We start from the raw sequence: 18,103 nt of genomic DNA on the forward strand, positions 1-18,103 counted from the left end.
GGTATTTATTTATAAGATACATTTATTATGTTCTTACTTTTTTATTGATGGTACTCGTGTCATAACGAAACATACGTGCAATCAAGAAAACCTTGCAATTGTATGTGCCGGCAATTCAGCATTTTTTTTGTTTTCTCAATTAAGTATTTTACTGCGCCTGCATATTTTTCTTGAAACAATTTCGGAGGTCAAAAAATGAATGTAATGTTATCTTACACGCAAACAGTTTTTCAAAATACTTCAACTCTGGAGATTGACACAAATAGTAATTGTATAAACTACATTATCTACACGATCAAATTTCGAAGTGATTAACTTAAAAATATGTCATCTTATTATTGGGTAACTAAATTAATGTCATAAAAAATTGTTGACCTCCAATACAGTGTTTTATTATGACTCCGTCAGTTCTGATTCTGCAATACTTACACATTTTGCCAAAAGTTGCTTATGCAGTTCAAAAAGAAAATTCCTTCGCTTTGAATGGATACTGTATGTAACTTGAAATAAGTTAGTATCGTTCTAAAGTGCGACTCGGCTGCATCACGATGAAGCACTGCGTGTGTCTTCTTTTATTAGCTGCATTAGCATTCCAGGTAAGATAAATTCATTATTGATCATACTCTTTGTTGGAATTTATATCGCAATGAAATATGCAAAGATTTTTATTACAATTATGATGAATCCTTTATTTTTTTGGTGTAATAAAAACTTACATGTGATCTAGAGACGTAAAATGCTACGATATTTTATGAAATATTTTGATATTTGATATATCTTGCATGCTTAATGTAACTTCTAAAATTATTTCTTTTATTCAACACTTGACAAAAAAAACAATTATGAGGAAGAGTGATTTTATTCGCGTTTCATCTGCTTATTAAAGATGTCAATAATTTTCGGACAGTTTTCAAACTTTACTATTTTTTTTTATTATATAATATTAACACATTAATTATTTAAGTTAGGATAATTAACCAATTATTTATTCTCACTTATTGAAAAATACTCATTTTTTTCTTAGCTAAGCGCAGCACATTCGCCAAATTCACAAGTCAGCAATCATGAAAATCATAATTTCGAATGGGTAAGTTAGGTACACGTTTTATAATTAGAATGGTTGTAAAGTCATATCGTAATGCATCGTGACATGTCAGAGAGTAAATTTATCAATCTTTTGGGGTAACTTTTCAAACACAACTTATAATTTTGTCAGTTTTCAATGGTCATTTTCGCGATGTAATTGGGACTCTGATTTTGAAAGTAAAAACGTATAAATGTTACATCTGCACGCTGTACTTTTGAGTCATTAAATTATTCTGTTTCTCAGTTACAAGGCCATCCCGAAAAAGACGAAATAATAAAGAATTATAAGGCATGGATGTCGTGCAAAAATTCCCAACGACCTCAAAGTGAATGCGATGCTTTATACGATATACTCGTTGCACCAGCACCAATAATAATACAAAAGGTAATGCCTAGTAATAATTGTAAGTGGCAATAAAGATCCTTTTATTTAAAAAAAATACTACAAGATCGAGATAAAAATGTGTAAACATAATTTTCTTTTTAATAATCAATAGAATATAATACATTTCAAAATCGTTGCAGTTGCACCATTACAAAAATTTGGTTAATACAGTGGCATTAAAAGACGATAGAAAAATACATGAAATGAAAATCCAATTATATCCGTGGACGGATATATATGATCTCTGCAACGGTTCTTTCCCTCAAAGTTACTGCGATGTCTACATTAAATACCTGCATCTGCCAGAAAATCGCATGAGACACGTAAGCTATAATGTGATAAGTTCGTTTTATAATAATTATATTAATGATCGCCTCTTGTTTTTATTCACGCTTAGATTTTCCCCGTCCGATCGGAATAATCGCGAAAACTAAAAAAATGTTTTATATATCGCTTAAAATATTGGCAACGATATCTTTTACAGCCTGAAACTCTCAAGCAAATGATGTGGCAACAGATTTGCGTTGCTTCGGGAAAATCGGCCGAGGAATGCGCAAATGAAGCAGCAGCCGCGGCAGCAGCGTATGCTGCAAAAATGGGAACAGAAGCAAAATCTGCTGGTAACGGGGGTGAGTTGTGATTCGTATCCAAGCAGTAAGCTCGAATCAATAATTTAATTAATCAAAGTTACTAACGATTATCTGACTTGAAAAAAATCTTATATAAAGGATGTTATAGCAAAACGGGAAAAAACCATTTTCCTAGCGTACTGGCTAACAAGTTTTGGATTAACTAAAAAAAAAACCAAGCACATATGCGACTAAAGGAGAGTTGTGCCGCTTTTATAAACGATAAAGGAATCATCCAAGCCCAACAAATAGGCAATCAATATAAAAGTAACTTCGAATAATGAAATTCACAATTCGAGGCGGACGGCATGTGCGCTTCGAGAAATAGCGTGGTATTAAAAAAATCTCGTTTCGCGGATCCTGTATTTTGACTGTAATCCATGTAGAATCACGTATTTTCTACATTCGTACGTTTCGTATGTTTTGTTAGAGTACACGACAACTCTTACTTTTGTAGAAAAATATGTAGTTTTTTAATAATTATAACATCCTCTTAATTAAACACAGTTACTATATATATATATAGTTCTTGAGAATTATACTATTTTAGGTGTTACTTTTCGAAGCATTTTTATGAAATTGTGATTTGGTCAGTAAATTGGGATTCCGTCAAATAAAAAGTACGCTGTTCCTAAATTATCTACGTATACATTTGAATTATGAGTCGCGTAGTACTATCACATTTTCTGACTTTCTAGCAAGTAAAATCTTTAATTTACTGGTCAAATTATAAACAATTAGCATTTAACTTATAACTACTATGATTCATTTTAAAACTTCTTAAATATTTTAAAGATATTCAAATATGTAATATTGAAAGCGTTATAGAGAAATGAAATGCATATATCTTTAAATTGTATGGATTGAGGTGTGTTATAACAATGTAAAATGGTGTAAGGTATTATTTTTTCAGATATTTCATCTAATAAATGAAAAAAATGGCATTATTAAAATAAACTTGAATCATTGTATTCCCAATGCTGACCATAAAATGTATATGTAAGCACAGTAAGCAACATTATTAAAGAAAAAAAATGCAAACTCTACATATTTTTACCCTCGCGCTAAGTAAAAAAAAAAAGTCGGCATCTCAATCGCCATGAAAAGAGACAAGCGTCAATAATTCAAAGTAGGAGAGAGGCGATGATCGACTGCGCTGCACTTGCCTTTCGCGGAGAGAGCGAAAGGAGCTAGGTGTACTCGAAAGGAGGAGGAGATAGAAGGTAGAAGGGATGCGCCGGCTCGAGTGAGGCGACGTGATCACAGGTGTGTTGTACGGCTCATTCGCGAGAGGTGCGCGCCAACGAGACGACTATGCGGGCATGCCGCGCGTTCGTCCAGCCGCCTGGGCACCTTGAGAAACCCACGACGTCCATTGAGTAATTTTCACGGCTATTGTGCCTTGCCTCCCGCCTGCTATTGTGCGCAAGATTCACTGGATCCGTCAGTGCTGACGTTTCATTTCAATTGTTGTTTGCGGCCCCGAGACCAGATTCACGCTCGAAATTCATGTGAGTTTTAGCAATAAGATGGCTCAGATGTTTAATATTCAAGCTCTTTTGTGTAGCCTTTTTAAATATTCAAATTTTACGCGTTATTGAGACAATGGGCCATAAATTTTTTGAGAAAAATATCGAAATCGAACGCGTAAAAAAATCGAATTAAATTGCAATTTGGATGCGCTATAAAAATTGCGATGATGTTTGACAAATCAGTCTATGCGATTTGCGTGAGATTTGACAATGCTTTTCAATCGCACTTTCGTCAATGACACGTGGACGATATGAGCTTGATAATAGGAGCACCGACAACAAGGATTTCATCGATGGTCCCCGATGTAAGCAGAGAATCTAATCGGTCGCGATCGATTCCCGTGTCGTGGACAGAGCCAACTGAAAGCCGAGCTTTCGAACCCAAAGAAAAGTGCTTGCTTTCCGATCGCCGCGCGCGACAAACGGTCGAAAAGCAACGCGCACCCGCAAATCTCGCCACGAAATCCGATTTACAGCCGGCCAAAGCGCGGAGCCGCAGCGAGGACATGCGCTCGAAGCCGAGCGCCTCGTCGATCTACTGGGACTCGTACGAGTCGGGCAGCGGCAGCTCGGGTAGTGCAGCCAGCCGCAACTACGTGGACCCGTGGGACCTGGAGAACTACGCCTACCTTCGGCGTCACAGCGTCGCCGCCTCGGCGGCCGGGACCAGCCCTCGGCCGCTCAGCCAGCCGACGATCCGCGCGGGCGACGACTACGGCAGCCGATCGTCGTACCACTCGCCCGTCGAGTCCGACTACTGGTTGGTACTCCTTGCTGGGCGCGACGACGGACGGACCGCAACGTCGCGGCTCGCAATCGTCATACCCGACCGCGGCACCCACTGAGCATTTCGGGCGAAACTTCACTTTCGTTTCAGATCGAAGCGCGCGCCTTCGAATCGCACTACTGGCGAGCCGATACCTCGATTATATACACGCGTGCTCTTGCGCGTAGAATAATCCGCGCGCTCGGCCGAGGTTACCCATGGAAAGTTCGCAAATTGCAGTCGCGCTCGACTACTTGGCTCGCAAAAGGGACAAAGGCGTCGCAAAATCCTTGGTCGCTTGGCTTTGCCTCGCTCCGCGTTCCTTAACTAATTACTGAATACTGTGATGAGAAAAGGATTAGAGACAAAAGTTCCGTTCCATGACTACTTCGTAAGAAATGCTACAACGCGATTCATGGAATTTACAACGAAGTCTCGCGTAACAGTGATTAAAAAGCCGTCAAGTATTCGGCCTGTTTGAGTTTTCATATCAAGGGTGCATTATGCTTTTCATCGTGACGCCAGAACCGACTGCACTTCAAAATGTGAAACGGGTACAATTAGAAAAAAATGACTTGGTAATTAGCATCGGGAACGGTGTTTTCGTCGAATGGAGTTTTGTTTTGGCAAAGGCGCGGGAACTGCAAGAACCGAGAGCCTTGAAATTGAAAGCAGCGAAAGCTCGATAAGTCGTTTTCACGACAGAGACGTTAAAAAATCATGCTCCCAGACCAATTCCGGAAATGCTCGGTCGTTTCGTTAACGAAAGTTAGAAAGACGAGAAATTCCGCGGCGTGTCCGCGTTGATTTGTCGCCGCCGGTCGCCGGGGGTGGCTATGATCACACGGGCGCCGCGGATAAAGGCGCGGAAATCGATGGGAAGGCGCGCGACAGCGTGACGACAGAACGGTTACGATGTGCGCAGGTACGCGCCGGCAATAAGGGAGCCGGGCTACGACGCGCCGGCCTCGGTCGAGGAGATCTACTTCCGGCCGCAGCCGGCCCCACGGACTCCCAGCTGCTGCTATCATCGGCAGCCGATCTACGAGGACGAGATGTCGCACTACGCCGCTCCGATTCCGCTCTACACACGCCTCTCCGGTAAATATAACCACTTGCTTTCCTAGCTTTCTTTTATGCTAACAATCCTAGATACGCGAGACACTTTATCGCGATCATTAGCCGCTCGGCTTGTATTGTGCGCTCGTTCCGCATGCCTGGTACATTATTATAAGGACGACACCGACCGCTCGCGGAACGAAAATCTGCCTCTTGACAATCAACGTGCTCGGCGATTCAATTTCATTTTTTTTTTCCGTCTTGATCACTTCGCCCAGCTGATTACGAGCGACGTTCTTGTTTTCTTTTTTTTTTCTTTTCCCTCTTGGTTGGAGCGCAATTTGAAAGAATGGGCGGACACGAAGTAATTTGCGCGAGAGCATTAAGCAGTTGAGTTGCAGCTCTCGAACGTCCAATCAAGTGGCGCGGGGCAGAAATTTCTGTCGCAGCTCGGAACGGCTCGACGATTCGCGGGGATAAAGTGCATCTCGTGGAACGCCGCTAAGTGGGGTGTCCGCGGACGAAACCCTTAACGACGCTCGCGTCGGACGTTGCTTAGCGCATGACGTGCGCGGCCCGCAAAGCTACGTGAACGCGCGTGCGGTGGCCGGCAATTAGAGGAAGCGCACGAGAGAAACGAGTGGAGCAGAGGCTCGCGGGTGCCAGGTTTGCCTGCGTCCGAAAGAAGGCGCGCGCGCGAGCGTGACGCGACGATCTCGCGGCACCGCGATGGCGATTTCGCGCGACCGCGGTGCCAAGTAGACCGCGGAAAATGGCGCGGCAATTAGCGACGATCGCGAGCTTTTCGTTGGGCGGCAGCTCGCGTCGCGAGATACGATCGCTCGACCATTGTGCCGCGCACGCACTGCCGGAGAATATCCTTCTTTTTTTCTTCTCTTTTTCCACGGGAGGCGTTTGCGCGCAACGGCAATGCATACGTTGCGACGTTGAGCAATGATGCACGGCTGATCGTGCTTTTGTGATTTGACGGATTTATGCAGCAGCGTGTAACGAGAATTTAACGCTTGGCTCGCTGATTCGTTTAATTTGCTGGTTATTTGATTTATCGGTCGTTCGCGAATGTAACCATCTTTGTCTTTAATGCAATATACATTTGAATGTATATTTTGGACTATTTGCAGTGAACGTAAGAACGAATTAGCCATGAAAAGTGCGTAATTTTCAATAAAAGTTAACGAGTTCGAATCAATCTTATCTGAAACTTTTCAGACGACCCTTCGTCTCTCACGAGACACGAGTACACCGTTGATCGCGCGTATGGCTGTGGGGCTGAACCGAACGCGTGGGAAATTGAAAAACACAGTGTGATCCGCGCATTACTGTGACGCTCATAGTCGCATGGGAGAAGCAAACGGTGCAAAATGTTCCAAGCGTCATCTCCAAACTATGCCTTACTCAATTAGCCACTGTTGATGCAAATGCGCTCGCGATTATCTTGGTGCCTGTGCATCACCTCGCGATTACGTGTATTTTCTTTTCGCGGGGCATTGGGTCGCGTTTGTTCAGTTCGTATTTCGGTCAACGCCGCCATAACATCGGATACATTTCGAAATATCAATCGCATTTTCACCTGTTAAACTTTGTTTTACGTCCTCGTTCGACGAGGCGCCAGCGAGGAGAGTGAAAGCCCACGCGTACGCAGACGAAAGCGATCGATGTCTTTAATATATCCACATCGCGTCACTTTCACGGGACAGTCTCCTCTTGTTTTTTTTCCCCTCGGCAGTGCACCTCGTGGCTGCAGCTCGTGCATTTTTGCGCAGATACCGGAAAATCGCCGATACGCGTTGGTCGCGTCGTTCCTGTGCCAATCCCGCGCCAGAAGCCCGGATCTCGTCGTGGAATTATACGACGGTCAACGGGGACGCGTCATCGCGTTACTCGCGGCGCTCGTGTTCGCGAATGTTCCTCGCCGCGCGCGCGCAATTAAACCGATTCGGCGACGATGCTAACCGAGTCGTGCGACCCATTCGCGACCACGTTATCTCTGGAATTCGTCTTTTCGCAGTCGCGCCCTTCGTCCGCCTCGCGGCGGCGTTCATATATCAACGTGAAATTACACGGTCGAAGGGATTGCACCGTCATGTGTTTACGCGGACGCGCACGGCTGCAAGTGTCTAGGTCACGCTCAGTTTCTCTTTGCGCTGCGCTACGGCCGTCCGCTCGCGGGCGGCTCGGTGAAAAGAAAAAAAAAATAATAATAAGCTACTCGCGTATTAATTAATAAGTCACGTGCTCGTCCTGCGATACATCGCGAATTTCAAGTGGACGCGTGGAAAGACTGTGTTTCGACTCGCGATTCTCAACGCGAACCGTCGCCGTTATAATCAGATTCGCGAAGCTCGACGGCCGATTGAATGTTGTCAAGCTTGTTATGAAAAACGTGACTTCAGTGTTTCAACTTAGTGTCCATATAATCGTCTTTCTTTCCCACCTGGTCGTCTCATCGCCCTCCTCGGCCAGCGTCGCTTTCACAGCGTAATATTCAGCTCCGCTTTTTCGCGTCACGGTCATTCGGCAAAATCTCAATTGTAACCGAAGAAAGCTTGAATAAAAACGAAAACATGATCTGCAGCGGATAAAAGAAACTATGCAATCTTCGGGAGCACATGATCGTTATCCGAATCGCGCGCGCGCCTTGGAGCATTCAACTAATCAGGGGAAGTAGAGCGCTCGTACGAGTTTTCTCTATCTCTTCGAACGAAAACGAAAGAAGAACAAAATCGAAAGAGACTCGACTAATGAGCTTCTTTGTAAAAATCGACGTTTTAGAAACGAGAAACGCGAGGCGTGCTTTTACTTTTACGGAAGGCCAAATAAACATAGTCGCCATACGTTTAGTTGTCATTCTCGTTCCTCGGAATACTCGCATCTCGACGATTCCTCGGAGTTAGGATCTCGCTCCGATCGACAGCGAATTAATGCGGCGGTCGACCTCGAGCGAAGCGGCCATTCAAGTTAAATCGGATCAGATTTGAATGCGCGAGCCGGCTGGTGCTAGCGACGCCGCGTCGCGCGACAAACAGCGAGAAAATCGGCGAAACGGCGCTCTCTTCCGCGGCGACGCGGTTACGGCTCTCTCGCGTCTCGTTTCGCATCCTCTCGCGTTCTTTTGGCACTCCGCTTCCGCAGCGAAATTCACGGGCTCGGCCTAACGGAACGGCTCGACAATTATACCGGTAATCGCGGCGGCAGTGGATGCCCGCACCGGCGACGATTGATTTAATTTTCAGACGGTGCGCGTCGCGCCGCGCCACGATTCGACCGTGTCGTTGACATTGCACAGCGGACGTTGGTCATGACTGCTCGTTTGCTTGTTAAGGCGGCCTTTTTTTTTATTCATCAAGCGAACTCACACGCGCGCAAAAGAAATTGAGCGGAACGATCGTTCAACTGTAGAATCGTCCGCGCACGATGCCGATTTGGTTTCATTATCGTTCTGACCGGTGATCAGTGTATCTGCTTAAGATACAAGCTCGACTGTCATCAAATATAGAGTTTCAACTCAGCGTACCTGAGAGCACGGTCATTGCAATCGTTCGACAGTATTTCTTCCGTGAAAAATTTAAATACTCGCTTTGTCCCCGTTACGAACACTTCCCGATTTCCAATGTGCACACATCATAAATAAGTAGCTCTAGAAACACTGTTTGCAAACGCGCGTTTCGTGTGTAGCGCATAGATTATATGCCTTATAATACAGCTGTAACGACAAAAAAAACGTACACACATTATGCATTTACCAGCTCGCATTAACTGGAGTTATGGCAAAAGCGGATGCCGGGACGAAGAAAAAACGAATCATAAATTATCGCGTAGGGATTGATTTTTTTCTCTCTCTCTCTCTCTCCCACTTCCAAACGTTGCCTACTTTCGCACATCTGATTAATACGCTAACTTGACAGGCAGCTTTCTTATATAAATTACACGTTGCAAATCACTCGGCCAATAATGCAGGTGGCTCTTGGATATTGAAACAAAACAAAAATCGCACCCGCGGCATGCGAGACACCTCGCGCTCTCGCTCGTAATCGCTTCATTATTTTACATAATCGCGATGCGCGTACGCGTGTCACCGATGTTGTGTATCTGCGCGTGTATACGCGAAGCTTTCGCGCTCGAGAGTTAGAAAGGGAATCGCTCGTGCGAGCAAAGCAGCCGCGGTTTTCACCTGTGACCATATACAATTTTTCCGGCATTGAATTTCACCGACGCGCAAAATGCCAAGAAAAAACGTGTAAATATCCCTCGCGCCGTTACATTGTCGCGTATACGGCTTTTCCGCGTGTATGTGCTGACGAACTTGAGCGGTGGATGCGGTTTGCTTTACGGCCCCGGCCGTTAGCGAGGCGCGCGCGTACACGGGAGGACTTGCGAGGCAGAGGCGCGCTCTGCTTCGACGTGTTCTCATCATTGTCTATCCGCGGGGTTGTGCTGTAGTTGCGTCACGGAGCATACCCCATTTGCATAATAAATATATGACAGTTGACCGTTTACTTTCTCTCCGTGGACGTTCAATGGTTTAGATTAGATTAGTTTATTGCTGCTGTAAAATTTACTTATTAAATACTTATAAGATAGATCCAGCTTCTTAATTAAATGGCATTAAATGGGTTGATTCCGTTCCCTGCAGATAAAGCCCGTTTCGTTTTACTACTTGCATTTTCCGGTTACCAATTGTGAAACGAGTCTCAGCGATGATGATTTAAAAATGCTGCTTTAGAGGGGAAAAAAAGCGAATCTATTATCGCGCAAAAAACTTAAAGACCCCCATTTCCCGTCGACTGGCAAGAATTAATCTAGCCGTAAATCCAAGCCTCTCGTTAGCTCATACGTTTTGCTTTCGAAAAGGTGGAAAAACTTGTCGACATCGAAGCGGCTACGACGGCGACCAAAAATTAAAGTGCATTTTTCTACGGCGAGATTGCGTAATGGCCCGCGCGAACGTGCAAGCGCGTATACGCATCAAAAGGTGAAGCAACGGCGAAATTTTTCAGTAACTAGTTGAGCGCTCGCGAATCCCCTTGCGACACTGCCGATCGCGAGACGTACGCGCACGCACGATTCCCCGAGAGTAGACCGAGAAGACGAGAGAGAGAGAGAGAGAGAGAGAGAGAGAGAGAGAGAGAGAGAAAATAAGGAAATGACTGATCAGACTGCGTCGTGATTGCGAAAGGCTTTTCTAATTCGTAGAGATAGGCACGAGCGCGCAAGAGCTCGAGGTCGAGAGAACGAGACTTTTTCTCCTCGGCGCGTTGCACTTTCGGCGTCAAGTAGCGTAGGAGAAGCCGTCCCGATCGATATGTTGTTCGGCCGTGCAATCATCGCTTTCTCGATAATCACCATTAACGATTCCATTGTGCCCACCCGTCTCGTCAGCTCAACCCGGTCGTCGCGCGGCTCTCGTTCGCGCGCGCAAATAGGCGCGCGCAGAAGCAACGCGCAAGGGGAGACAGACGCGCGATAACCGTGGATCGTCGCGTGCATTTCGCCACGACGCCGATCAATCGGCCGACGGCGCCTCTCCCTTCAATATCAATCGAGCCGCGTGGGCGCGCGAATCGTCGCGCCGAGGCGAGCGTCCTCGGCGCGCTAAATCGCCGGTTGCGCAAAGATCAGCGCGTCTCGCGGCTGCACCTGCTCGGCGCCTTTCTCCGTGTGCGACCTTCGCCCGCCGCGCGTGCCCGAAAAATGCGCTTTCCTCGGCCCGCTCGAGGCGAAGTCGCGCGCTCCTGTGGCCGCGCAGTCGGTCCGTTGCTGGCGCATTAATTGGACCTCTCCGGTCCCCGGCCGTCCGCGTCAACTTTTACGTGGCGAGTTTTCCCGTTACGCCGGCGTGCGTTCTGCGCGCAGCCGCTCGGAGACGCGAGTCTCGTGGGAGAATTTCGCTCGCGTAATTGACGACAAGCGCGTCGATGCCCGTCGACGCTGCGCGATCAAAAAAGACGACTCGATTGCGAAAAGTATTTGGCGCGATCGTGATCCCCACGAGGCCCGTGAAATTGTTCGCGATTGCATCCACTATCGCTGTCCCCGCGCGCGGGAAGTGGACACTCGTTTGGTTTGGCGCGGCGATATACGTCACTCGTCAGGGCTACTGCTACTCTGCTTCCAAATGGTTATTCAGTACGTGGGTCTGCTCGTCCTCGCGAATTATCGGTCGACTCTGCAAACTCCTAAGGGCATTACGTAAAGTCGAGTGTATTCATTTGCGAATTATACTGGGAGGCACGCGCATGCATGCCGCATGGTAACGGCCCGTGTAATAGCGTGAATTGTTAAAGCAAAGCGCTTGATAAAGCAAAGCGATTCGATGAGCTCCCAATGAGGAGCGTCGCGATCGCGCGCGTGAGAAAATACGAGCGTCGTCGTCCGAGATGAGCGTTGAAAAGTTGAGGCAAGCGAGGAAAATCGTTGTCCGATGTCCCTTGTTGCGCCGCGTGACCGCCCACGACGTATCTAGCTGCGGTTTGCTCGGATCATCGGAGTTTACGAGCTGCCTCCGGCTATTATTGACTCGCGCCGGTCATCTTTTCGGTCTCCATCGACGACAACGTTCTCCTTAGCGCCGATCGACGATCAAACGCGAGAGCTCGCGACGGCGCGCGCCAGCGGATGCGACGAGAGCGCTCGCACGAGCAGCGTGCGTCTTTGCCCCGAGGACGCTGTCGTAACCCGCGATTTGAATTACACACCTTCGCGCGCGATCATGCAAATGCCATTACCTCTCGCAGCGCATTGTAACCATAATAGGTCCCGACGACGACGAAAACGCGAGACGACCGGGACTGTTCGGGCGGCGCTGAAAAAGCTCGAGGCTGACGCAACGCGAACGCGAGCGAAAATTTCTCATCAGGCGCTATATTGGACGAGCATCCCGTAACAATGCGCGCGCTACCCGGGCGCTGGCCATACGCAACGAGGCCATCGCTCAGCGAATAACAATGAGCAGCGTGCCGCACGGATGGACGCGCAACACAAGCGAGATAATTAGCGCGCGAGCAGAGTTTTCACTTGATGCAGACGCCATATACTTCACTTTCCTTCGCGGTCGCAACTGCGAACGCTTTTTTTCCGGATTGCAGTGAAAGGCTGAGGATTGATTTGATCGACCGCATTGATTGCCGAGTAATGAGCCTAATTGTCCCGCGGGTTCTTACTTTTCTCTATCCCCTTTTTTTTAGCGGATGTATGGAAGCCGTTTGATTGCTATCGAAGCTCTATAACTAAATTCTCTTGAGTCTGGTTCAATTAGTACGATGATTAGCGTTTGGTTATTTTGTAAAAAGGTACTTTTCTTCGTTGAATTATTTCCGAGTAAACTGCCTCGGATAAATATAATCAGCTGAAATAGCGCTTATTGGCAGAACGGAACGGCTGCGTTGTATTTTGCTTAATGTTTGCCTTCGAAAATTTCTTGTTATTTGATTTGATCGTTATTGCGCGAAGGTTTATGCTATTCGAATCTGTTTAATGATCTCGTTATTAGCAACTACAGTCGGCAAAAGAATTACATAAGTCCAAAACTTATACTTCAAGTATATTATCACTTTAGTAGATATAGTCGTTAATTCATAAACAAACATCAATCAAAAAATCATTTAGATATGGATTCTAGCTCAAATAGATTAATCTAGTGAGCCTCGAATATTTCTTTAATTCTATTTGCATACAAAATCGTTTTCTTTATTTTTTTACTGTGTGAATCCCTTTAGCCTGTACAAACGCATTTCGCAAATGCTTTTTCGCAAGTACTCGTCGTCTTTGGAATATCGATCGCCGTTGCCACCGCGATTTCGCAAGTAGATGCGCAACATGTTATATAGATTGTGCTATACGCTTTTGCTTTTTAGAGCTCGAGCACGAGGAGCTCAGGACGAGGGAAATGATCAGGCGGCGTAGCCAAGCTACTTCAAGGTCAAGAAATTACCTCAGGTATAAAAGAATATCGTTTATTAGTTGTTCTTGATATAATTAGGCTGTATTTTTCTAATCTTTCATAAAACAACAATTTCTCAAAACTTCTTACGTTAAAATTTATATTATGAATAATAAATATTTGAAGCATCAAGTTCATGATTAATTTTCCTATTAATTACATTTTTTGGTGAATTAAAAAAATACTTTGGATACTCTATCAATTTAATTAAAACGAAAAACAAATATTTTTATCACATTAAATCAATATGATTAAACTTGAATAATAAGTAATAATAGTAATAATAATAAGAATAACAAACGTATAGTCGTAAGATCATGAACCCATCAGAGATGGATTTAGTGAAATAAATATCTCAAGTCAAAATAATTTGAAGTAGCATTTTTCCCTCTATATATACGTGTAAACCGCGTCATCTGCAGTCACTTATTGTTATATATATAATATCTTATATTTGCAAATATAAATAACCGAAAATTACATGTTGTAAAACAAAAGTAACTAAAACTTTCCTGTAGCAGAGAAGAGTGCTACTATCACCGAAAGCCGAATGAGATGTTAATGGAAGCACCATCGCTTATGATGGAAGAGGATGAGTTGCTATTGGATGAGGTCGAGGCCGTAGGATATAGGGAACCAAGCCATTACAGCAATAAAACCTCCCACATCACACTCAACGCGTATGGTCATCTGAAGATCGACTACACCAACAGCTGGAACTCACTACACAGAAAGATCATTAGTAAATGAGAATTGAGAACCCACGATTGCTGATTTACGTTTTTTTATATCGTTGTAAGACTACTATTAATCTATGTGTATCTATCTTATATTATGATCTTTGGTTCTGTACATTTTTCAAAATAAAATAAAATTCTTTATTCATGATGTTCTATTGTAAGATCTGTCGTATCATCTTTTAAAAAAAATAGTTTTCTTTTTTTTGCACTAGTAGACTTGGTTTCTTTTATTAATGCTTCTTTTTTTTGTATTCCATCAACTGAAATGTCTAAATTTGTGTATCTAAAAAAATTAAAAAATTAAAATATTAAGCAGAAAATTGATACAGCAAAAATATATCTTTTTTTAATTATAATTAAATATATCTGATGTCAAACTAGGTTCTGAATTTTACCCCCCGATACCATGATTATGATATGATAAAAAGTGAATAGATTTAAATAAGAATAAAATTTAAATAAAAGAATGAAGTCACATACCTATTTGGCAAAACCAATGGAGATTTCTTTTTTAGTTTTGTAACTGAAGTTGGTGAAGAATTATTGATAAATGATGGGTGTGAAAAATTGCTGTTAACACTGTTTTTATTTGGCTAATTAAAGCAAATGTTATAAATGATTTAAATTATGATACTAAATTCATGCATGAAATATATACTTTTGTAATTGTTTGCAACAATTGAAGCATTTAAGGTACAAACCTTCTGTATTCTTTTGTCACTGACATTTTTAGGTTTGTTACATTTGTTTTTCCACAATGTGTTCTCCTTTTTCAATTGATCAACTACAAAAAAGTATATATTAAAGTTTATAAATGTAACAAAAAATAACTGAATTAATATTCATGACTTACTTGTTGTAGAGTATTCATTAAGCAATAAATTTTGATCTTGGATCGTAGCATTTAAATTGTTATTTTCCTTTTGTAGAGACTCCACCGTAGTTTTGAAAGTGTTTGCTTTGTCCATTTGTTTTCTAAGAAGTTTGATTAATTGGTTCCGATAGGATTCTAATTCTCCTATCCTTTCTTTTTGTTTTATATACAGTAGCTCCATAGTTTTGTATTCTTCTTCTAGGCAGGTATGTTTCTAAAATATACAATTTTTCGTGTAATGCTACCTTATGTAGACTGACTTCTGCTATTATTGGAATAGAAAAACAAAATTCAAGTACTTACATATTTTATTTCCTTGAAATTATCCATAATAACATCAAATTGACATCTTATAGTTGCATCCATGATTTCTTACAAACATATAGCATTGTTTGTAAAACAAATAACTGTGAGTAGTTTTAAAGATTTTTATAAGAAATTTCGCTAAAAACTATGCAAAATAACAGTTATTTACATTTTCTAATTATTTTGCTCATCTGTCATTCATGCACTACTTCCAAATAAAATACCGATCGCCGAATACCGAGCTGTACCAATCTACAACCTATATAGGTATAGATCTTGTTTGATGCAAGTTACGACTTGAGAATGAAACAGTCAGTTTAGTCAGTGAACGCGTATTTTCTAATTTCGAACATGGCACTTGATTGTTATAAGAATATGATGCACAGCAATATAATTTTATTAATTTTTTATTTACATTGATCAAAAAAAAATTTCAACATTAAGTGAAATAAAATATTCCTTTTATATTTTATATAATATAATTTGGCTGATATATTTATTAGCGTATTAAGTTTATGATTGATGTGGAAACATTTGTTATCAATGATCCTAATTATATTCACAGCTTTTTATTATACGTAATAATATATATGAATACGAAACTATTTCTCGGCTTATATACAATATAAGTCACAACAGTCGATCAGTAGAGTTCTACATTGTCAGTAACTCCTGCAATATAGTATATAGGATAATCATTGTATTATATCGGCATGCTCGCATGCATGTTATTAGGGTATCTTTAGTTCATTGATAAATGTGTACAAATAATAATACGAAAACCTTATTGATTTTATAAACATATTAGAAAAAGTAAAAATTTGGTAAATCACAAATTATGAAAATCATCAGGGTAAAAAAAACACGTAGAACTTTATCCTAAAATTTCATCCACAAAAGATAACCTATTAGTATAGTGACATTTTTTTAATTAATTTAGTCTTGCTTGTATTATATGTTTCAAACATTTTAAAATGTATTTTCGAATAATAAGGAATATTTTTAATGCTTCAACAAAAATCTCCAAACAAAACATTTATGACAATGCCAAATTTATTTTTTCCATGCACTTGACAGTACCTAAATTGTCAGTATGTACTGATCAATATTTCATACAAAATTATTCAACTAATAGTGAACATCTTGATAAATGTATTTCTGAAGAAGACTTATTAAATGAGAAATCTGTAAATGATAATGAGTGTGACTTGGACGAACAACATGGCAAACAAGATGAGATTAACTATCAATGGAATATGCAAAAACGTAAAAATTATTTTAATGAAAAAGATCAAGAACAACTAGATGCAATATTGAAAGATAATCCAGAGATGCAAAAATTGAAAAAAATCATAGAATTGGAACTTATTGTCTTGCAGCAGGATGGTGAACGAGTACCAACTAAATTAGATCCTCAACAATGGTGTGAAGTACTAGGATTAAGAAGTAACTCTCAAAGAAGGTAGCAATTCAGTTTTTGTTTCAGGATCATTTAAATTATTAATATCGATAATTATCTATCTAAATGTTTTTGAATTTTAGAAAATTCTACAAATATTGTTTTATAAATGAAAAATTAGAAGAAAGAGATAAGAAATATAAAGAAGAAAGACGTTTGGAGTTGCAACAAATTAGAGAAGAAAGAAAATACGCTACTCCATCTGAGGGGATTCAATATGGCTTTGCTGATAATTTCATGCTGCGGCGTATAAGTAATACGTATATAAATCAACATCTACAGTGGAATTTGCTAAGAGCATTAATGTTTGGCAACAAGTTAGTTTTCGATTGTAGTTATGATAATTACATGTCAATTCTAGAAGCAAAAAGTTGTGCTAAACAATTGAATGAATCATATGCGGCAAACCGCATACATCATTATCCTTTTGAAATTTTTTTGACTAATGTAAATCGTAACAGTAAGACAATAGATACTCTTCATAGATATATTCCAATTTTGTATGAGCCAGACTTCCCATTTACAATCACAGAAAAATCATATTTGGAATTATTTGATCGATCAAAGTTATGTTACTTATCATCTAATGCTCCATCTGTGTTGGAAGAGTATGATCCTGAAACAATTTACATAATAGGAGCTTTTGTTGACAAGGTATAACTTTCATTTATTGAAGTATTTTAATGTTGATATATGACAAAAACATTTTTGTAATTTAAATATTGTTTATTATAAACAGGGTTCCAAACAACCAGTTTCATTCAGCAAAGCTAAACGAGAAGGTATAAGAATGGCAAAATTACCATTGGATAAGTATCTTCATTTCGGCACTAGCGGTGGCAGAGATTTGACTCTAAATCAGATGTGTAGTATAATGTTGGACTCACAATATAAAAGTTGGCAGGAAGCTTTGAAGCATGTGCCAACGCGCAAACTACATGATTCAATGATCAGAACTCTAGAAAACAAAATAAATAGAGCTAAGAGAATGTTCACAGATGATGAGCCCCATTCATATGATTCTATTAAGAAATCATCAAATGAAAGTTTCAAATCATCACATGCAAGATTTGGATCAAATGAAATTTTTAGATCATTAAATGAAAGTTCCGTATCATCCAGCCAGAATATTTCTTCAGCTGGAGTGCAGGACTTTAGCCATTCAGCTCGTACTAAGCTTAGAGAAAGATGGAATAAATAAAGTTACTAAATTGTATACAAAAAATTGAAACTGTTTAATTTTTGTTAAAGATGGCTGTATAGTTTTAGAAACTACATTTCTGATGTAAAAGTTGAGTTACTTTAAT

General features: G+C 41.5%; 4 protein-coding genes across 6 annotated transcripts; 3 read left to right on the forward strand and 1 right to left on the reverse strand.

Moving 5' to 3' along the window:
- The first annotated feature begins 539 nt into the window (after window positions 1-539).
- LOC131670429 (uncharacterized) lies at window positions 540-3,038 on the forward strand. Its single transcript, XM_058946027.1, has 6 exons — window positions 540-596; window positions 1,025-1,087; window positions 1,331-1,471; window positions 1,612-1,794; window positions 1,956-2,100; window positions 2,200-3,038. Exons 1-6 carry the CDS (start codon window positions 549-551, stop codon window positions 2,265-2,267), a joined length of 648 nt encoding a protein of 215 aa, XP_058802010.1. The 5' UTR covers window positions 540-548; the 3' UTR covers window positions 2,268-3,038.
- Window positions 3,039-3,464: 426 nt separating this feature from the next.
- On the forward strand, window positions 3,465-14,181 carry LOC131670460 (uncharacterized). Of its 2 annotated transcripts, none has more exons than XM_058946066.1 (5): window positions 3,465-3,611; window positions 4,109-4,392; window positions 5,324-5,499; window positions 13,332-13,413; window positions 13,936-14,181. In XM_058946066.1, the coding sequence occupies exons 2-5, from the start codon at window positions 4,139-4,141 to the stop codon at window positions 14,165-14,167; spliced, it is 744 nt and encodes a 247-aa protein (XP_058802049.1). In that variant the 5' UTR covers window positions 3,465-3,611; window positions 4,109-4,138; the 3' UTR covers window positions 14,168-14,181. The 2 variants fall into 2 exon arrangements, with proteins under 2 accessions (XP_058802049.1, XP_058802053.1); XM_058946070.1 differs by having other exon boundaries at window positions 13,939-14,181.
- On the reverse strand, window positions 13,502-15,982 carry LOC131670461 (uncharacterized). 2 transcript variants are annotated; one of them, XM_058946071.1, is made up of 6 exons: window positions 15,507-15,982; window positions 15,335-15,438; window positions 15,011-15,245; window positions 14,859-14,941; window positions 14,638-14,750; window positions 14,296-14,440 (listed from the first exon to the last, which is right to left on the reverse strand). In XM_058946071.1, exons 2-6 carry the CDS (start codon window positions 15,395-15,397, stop codon window positions 14,296-14,298), a joined length of 639 nt encoding a protein of 212 aa, XP_058802054.1. In that variant the 5' UTR covers window positions 15,398-15,438; window positions 15,507-15,982. The 2 variants fall into 2 exon arrangements, with proteins under 2 accessions (XP_058802055.1, XP_058802054.1); XM_058946072.1 differs by lacking the exon at window positions 14,296-14,440 and adding an exon at window positions 13,502-14,140 and having other exon boundaries at window positions 15,335-15,982.
- Window positions 15,977-18,003, forward strand: LOC131670459 (mitochondrial ribonuclease P protein 1 homolog). Its single transcript, XM_058946065.1, has 3 exons — window positions 15,977-16,799; window positions 16,880-17,450; window positions 17,536-18,003. Exons 1-3 carry the CDS (start codon window positions 16,312-16,314, stop codon window positions 17,995-17,997), a joined length of 1,521 nt encoding a protein of 506 aa, XP_058802048.1. The 5' UTR covers window positions 15,977-16,311; the 3' UTR covers window positions 17,998-18,003.
- The last annotated feature ends 100 nt before the right edge of the window (window positions 18,004-18,103 follow it).

This window comes from Phymastichus coffea, unplaced genomic scaffold (genome assembly GCF_024137745.1).
Source record: "Phymastichus coffea isolate CEN01 unplaced genomic scaffold, Cenicafe_Pcof_1.1 PCOF00110, whole genome shotgun sequence".
NCBI lineage: Eukaryota > Metazoa > Arthropoda > Insecta > Hymenoptera > Eulophidae > Phymastichus > Phymastichus coffea.

Excerpts from the sequence above, each read along its gene's own strand:
- LOC131670429 (XM_058946027.1), top strand. The coding sequence starts at position 549 with ATGAAGCACTGCGTGTGTCTTCTTTTATTAGCTGCATTAGCATTCCAG. Across the intron at positions 1,472-1,611 it reads CACCAATAATAATACAAAAG|TTGCACCATTACAAAAATTT; the intron begins GTAATGCCTAGT and ends AAATCGTTGCAG. Across the intron at positions 1,795-1,955 it reads CAGAAAATCGCATGAGACAC|CCTGAAACTCTCAAGCAAAT; the intron begins GTAAGCTATAAT and ends TATCTTTTACAG.
- LOC131670460 (XM_058946066.1), top strand. The coding sequence starts at position 4,139 with ATGCGCTCGAAGCCGAGCGCCTCGTCGATCTACTGGGACTCGTACGAG. Across the intron at positions 5,500-13,331 it reads GCTCTACACACGCCTCTCCG|AGCTCGAGCACGAGGAGCTC; the intron begins GTAAATATAACC and ends TTTGCTTTTTAG. Across the intron at positions 13,414-13,935 it reads AGGTCAAGAAATTACCTCAG|CAGAGAAGAGTGCTACTATC; the intron begins GTATAAAAGAAT and ends ACTTTCCTGTAG.
- LOC131670461 (XM_058946071.1), bottom strand. The coding sequence starts at position 15,397 with ATGGATGCAACTATAAGATGTCAATTTGATGTTATTATGGATAATTTC. Across the intron at positions 15,246-15,334 it reads ATTTCAAGGAAATAAAATAT|AAACATACCTGCCTAGAAGA; the intron begins GTAAGTACTTGA and ends TGTATATTTTAG. Across the intron at positions 14,751-14,858 it reads GTGACAAAAGAATACAGAAG|CCAAATAAAAACAGTGTTAA; the intron begins GTTTGTACCTTA and ends TGCTTTAATTAG.
- LOC131670459 (XM_058946065.1), top strand. The coding sequence starts at position 16,312 with ATGTATTTTCGAATAATAAGGAATATTTTTAATGCTTCAACAAAAATC. Across the intron at positions 16,800-16,879 it reads AGAAGTAACTCTCAAAGAAG|AAAATTCTACAAATATTGTT; the intron begins GTAGCAATTCAG and ends TTTGAATTTTAG. Across the intron at positions 17,451-17,535 it reads TAGGAGCTTTTGTTGACAAG|GGTTCCAAACAACCAGTTTC; the intron begins GTATAACTTTCA and ends TATTATAAACAG.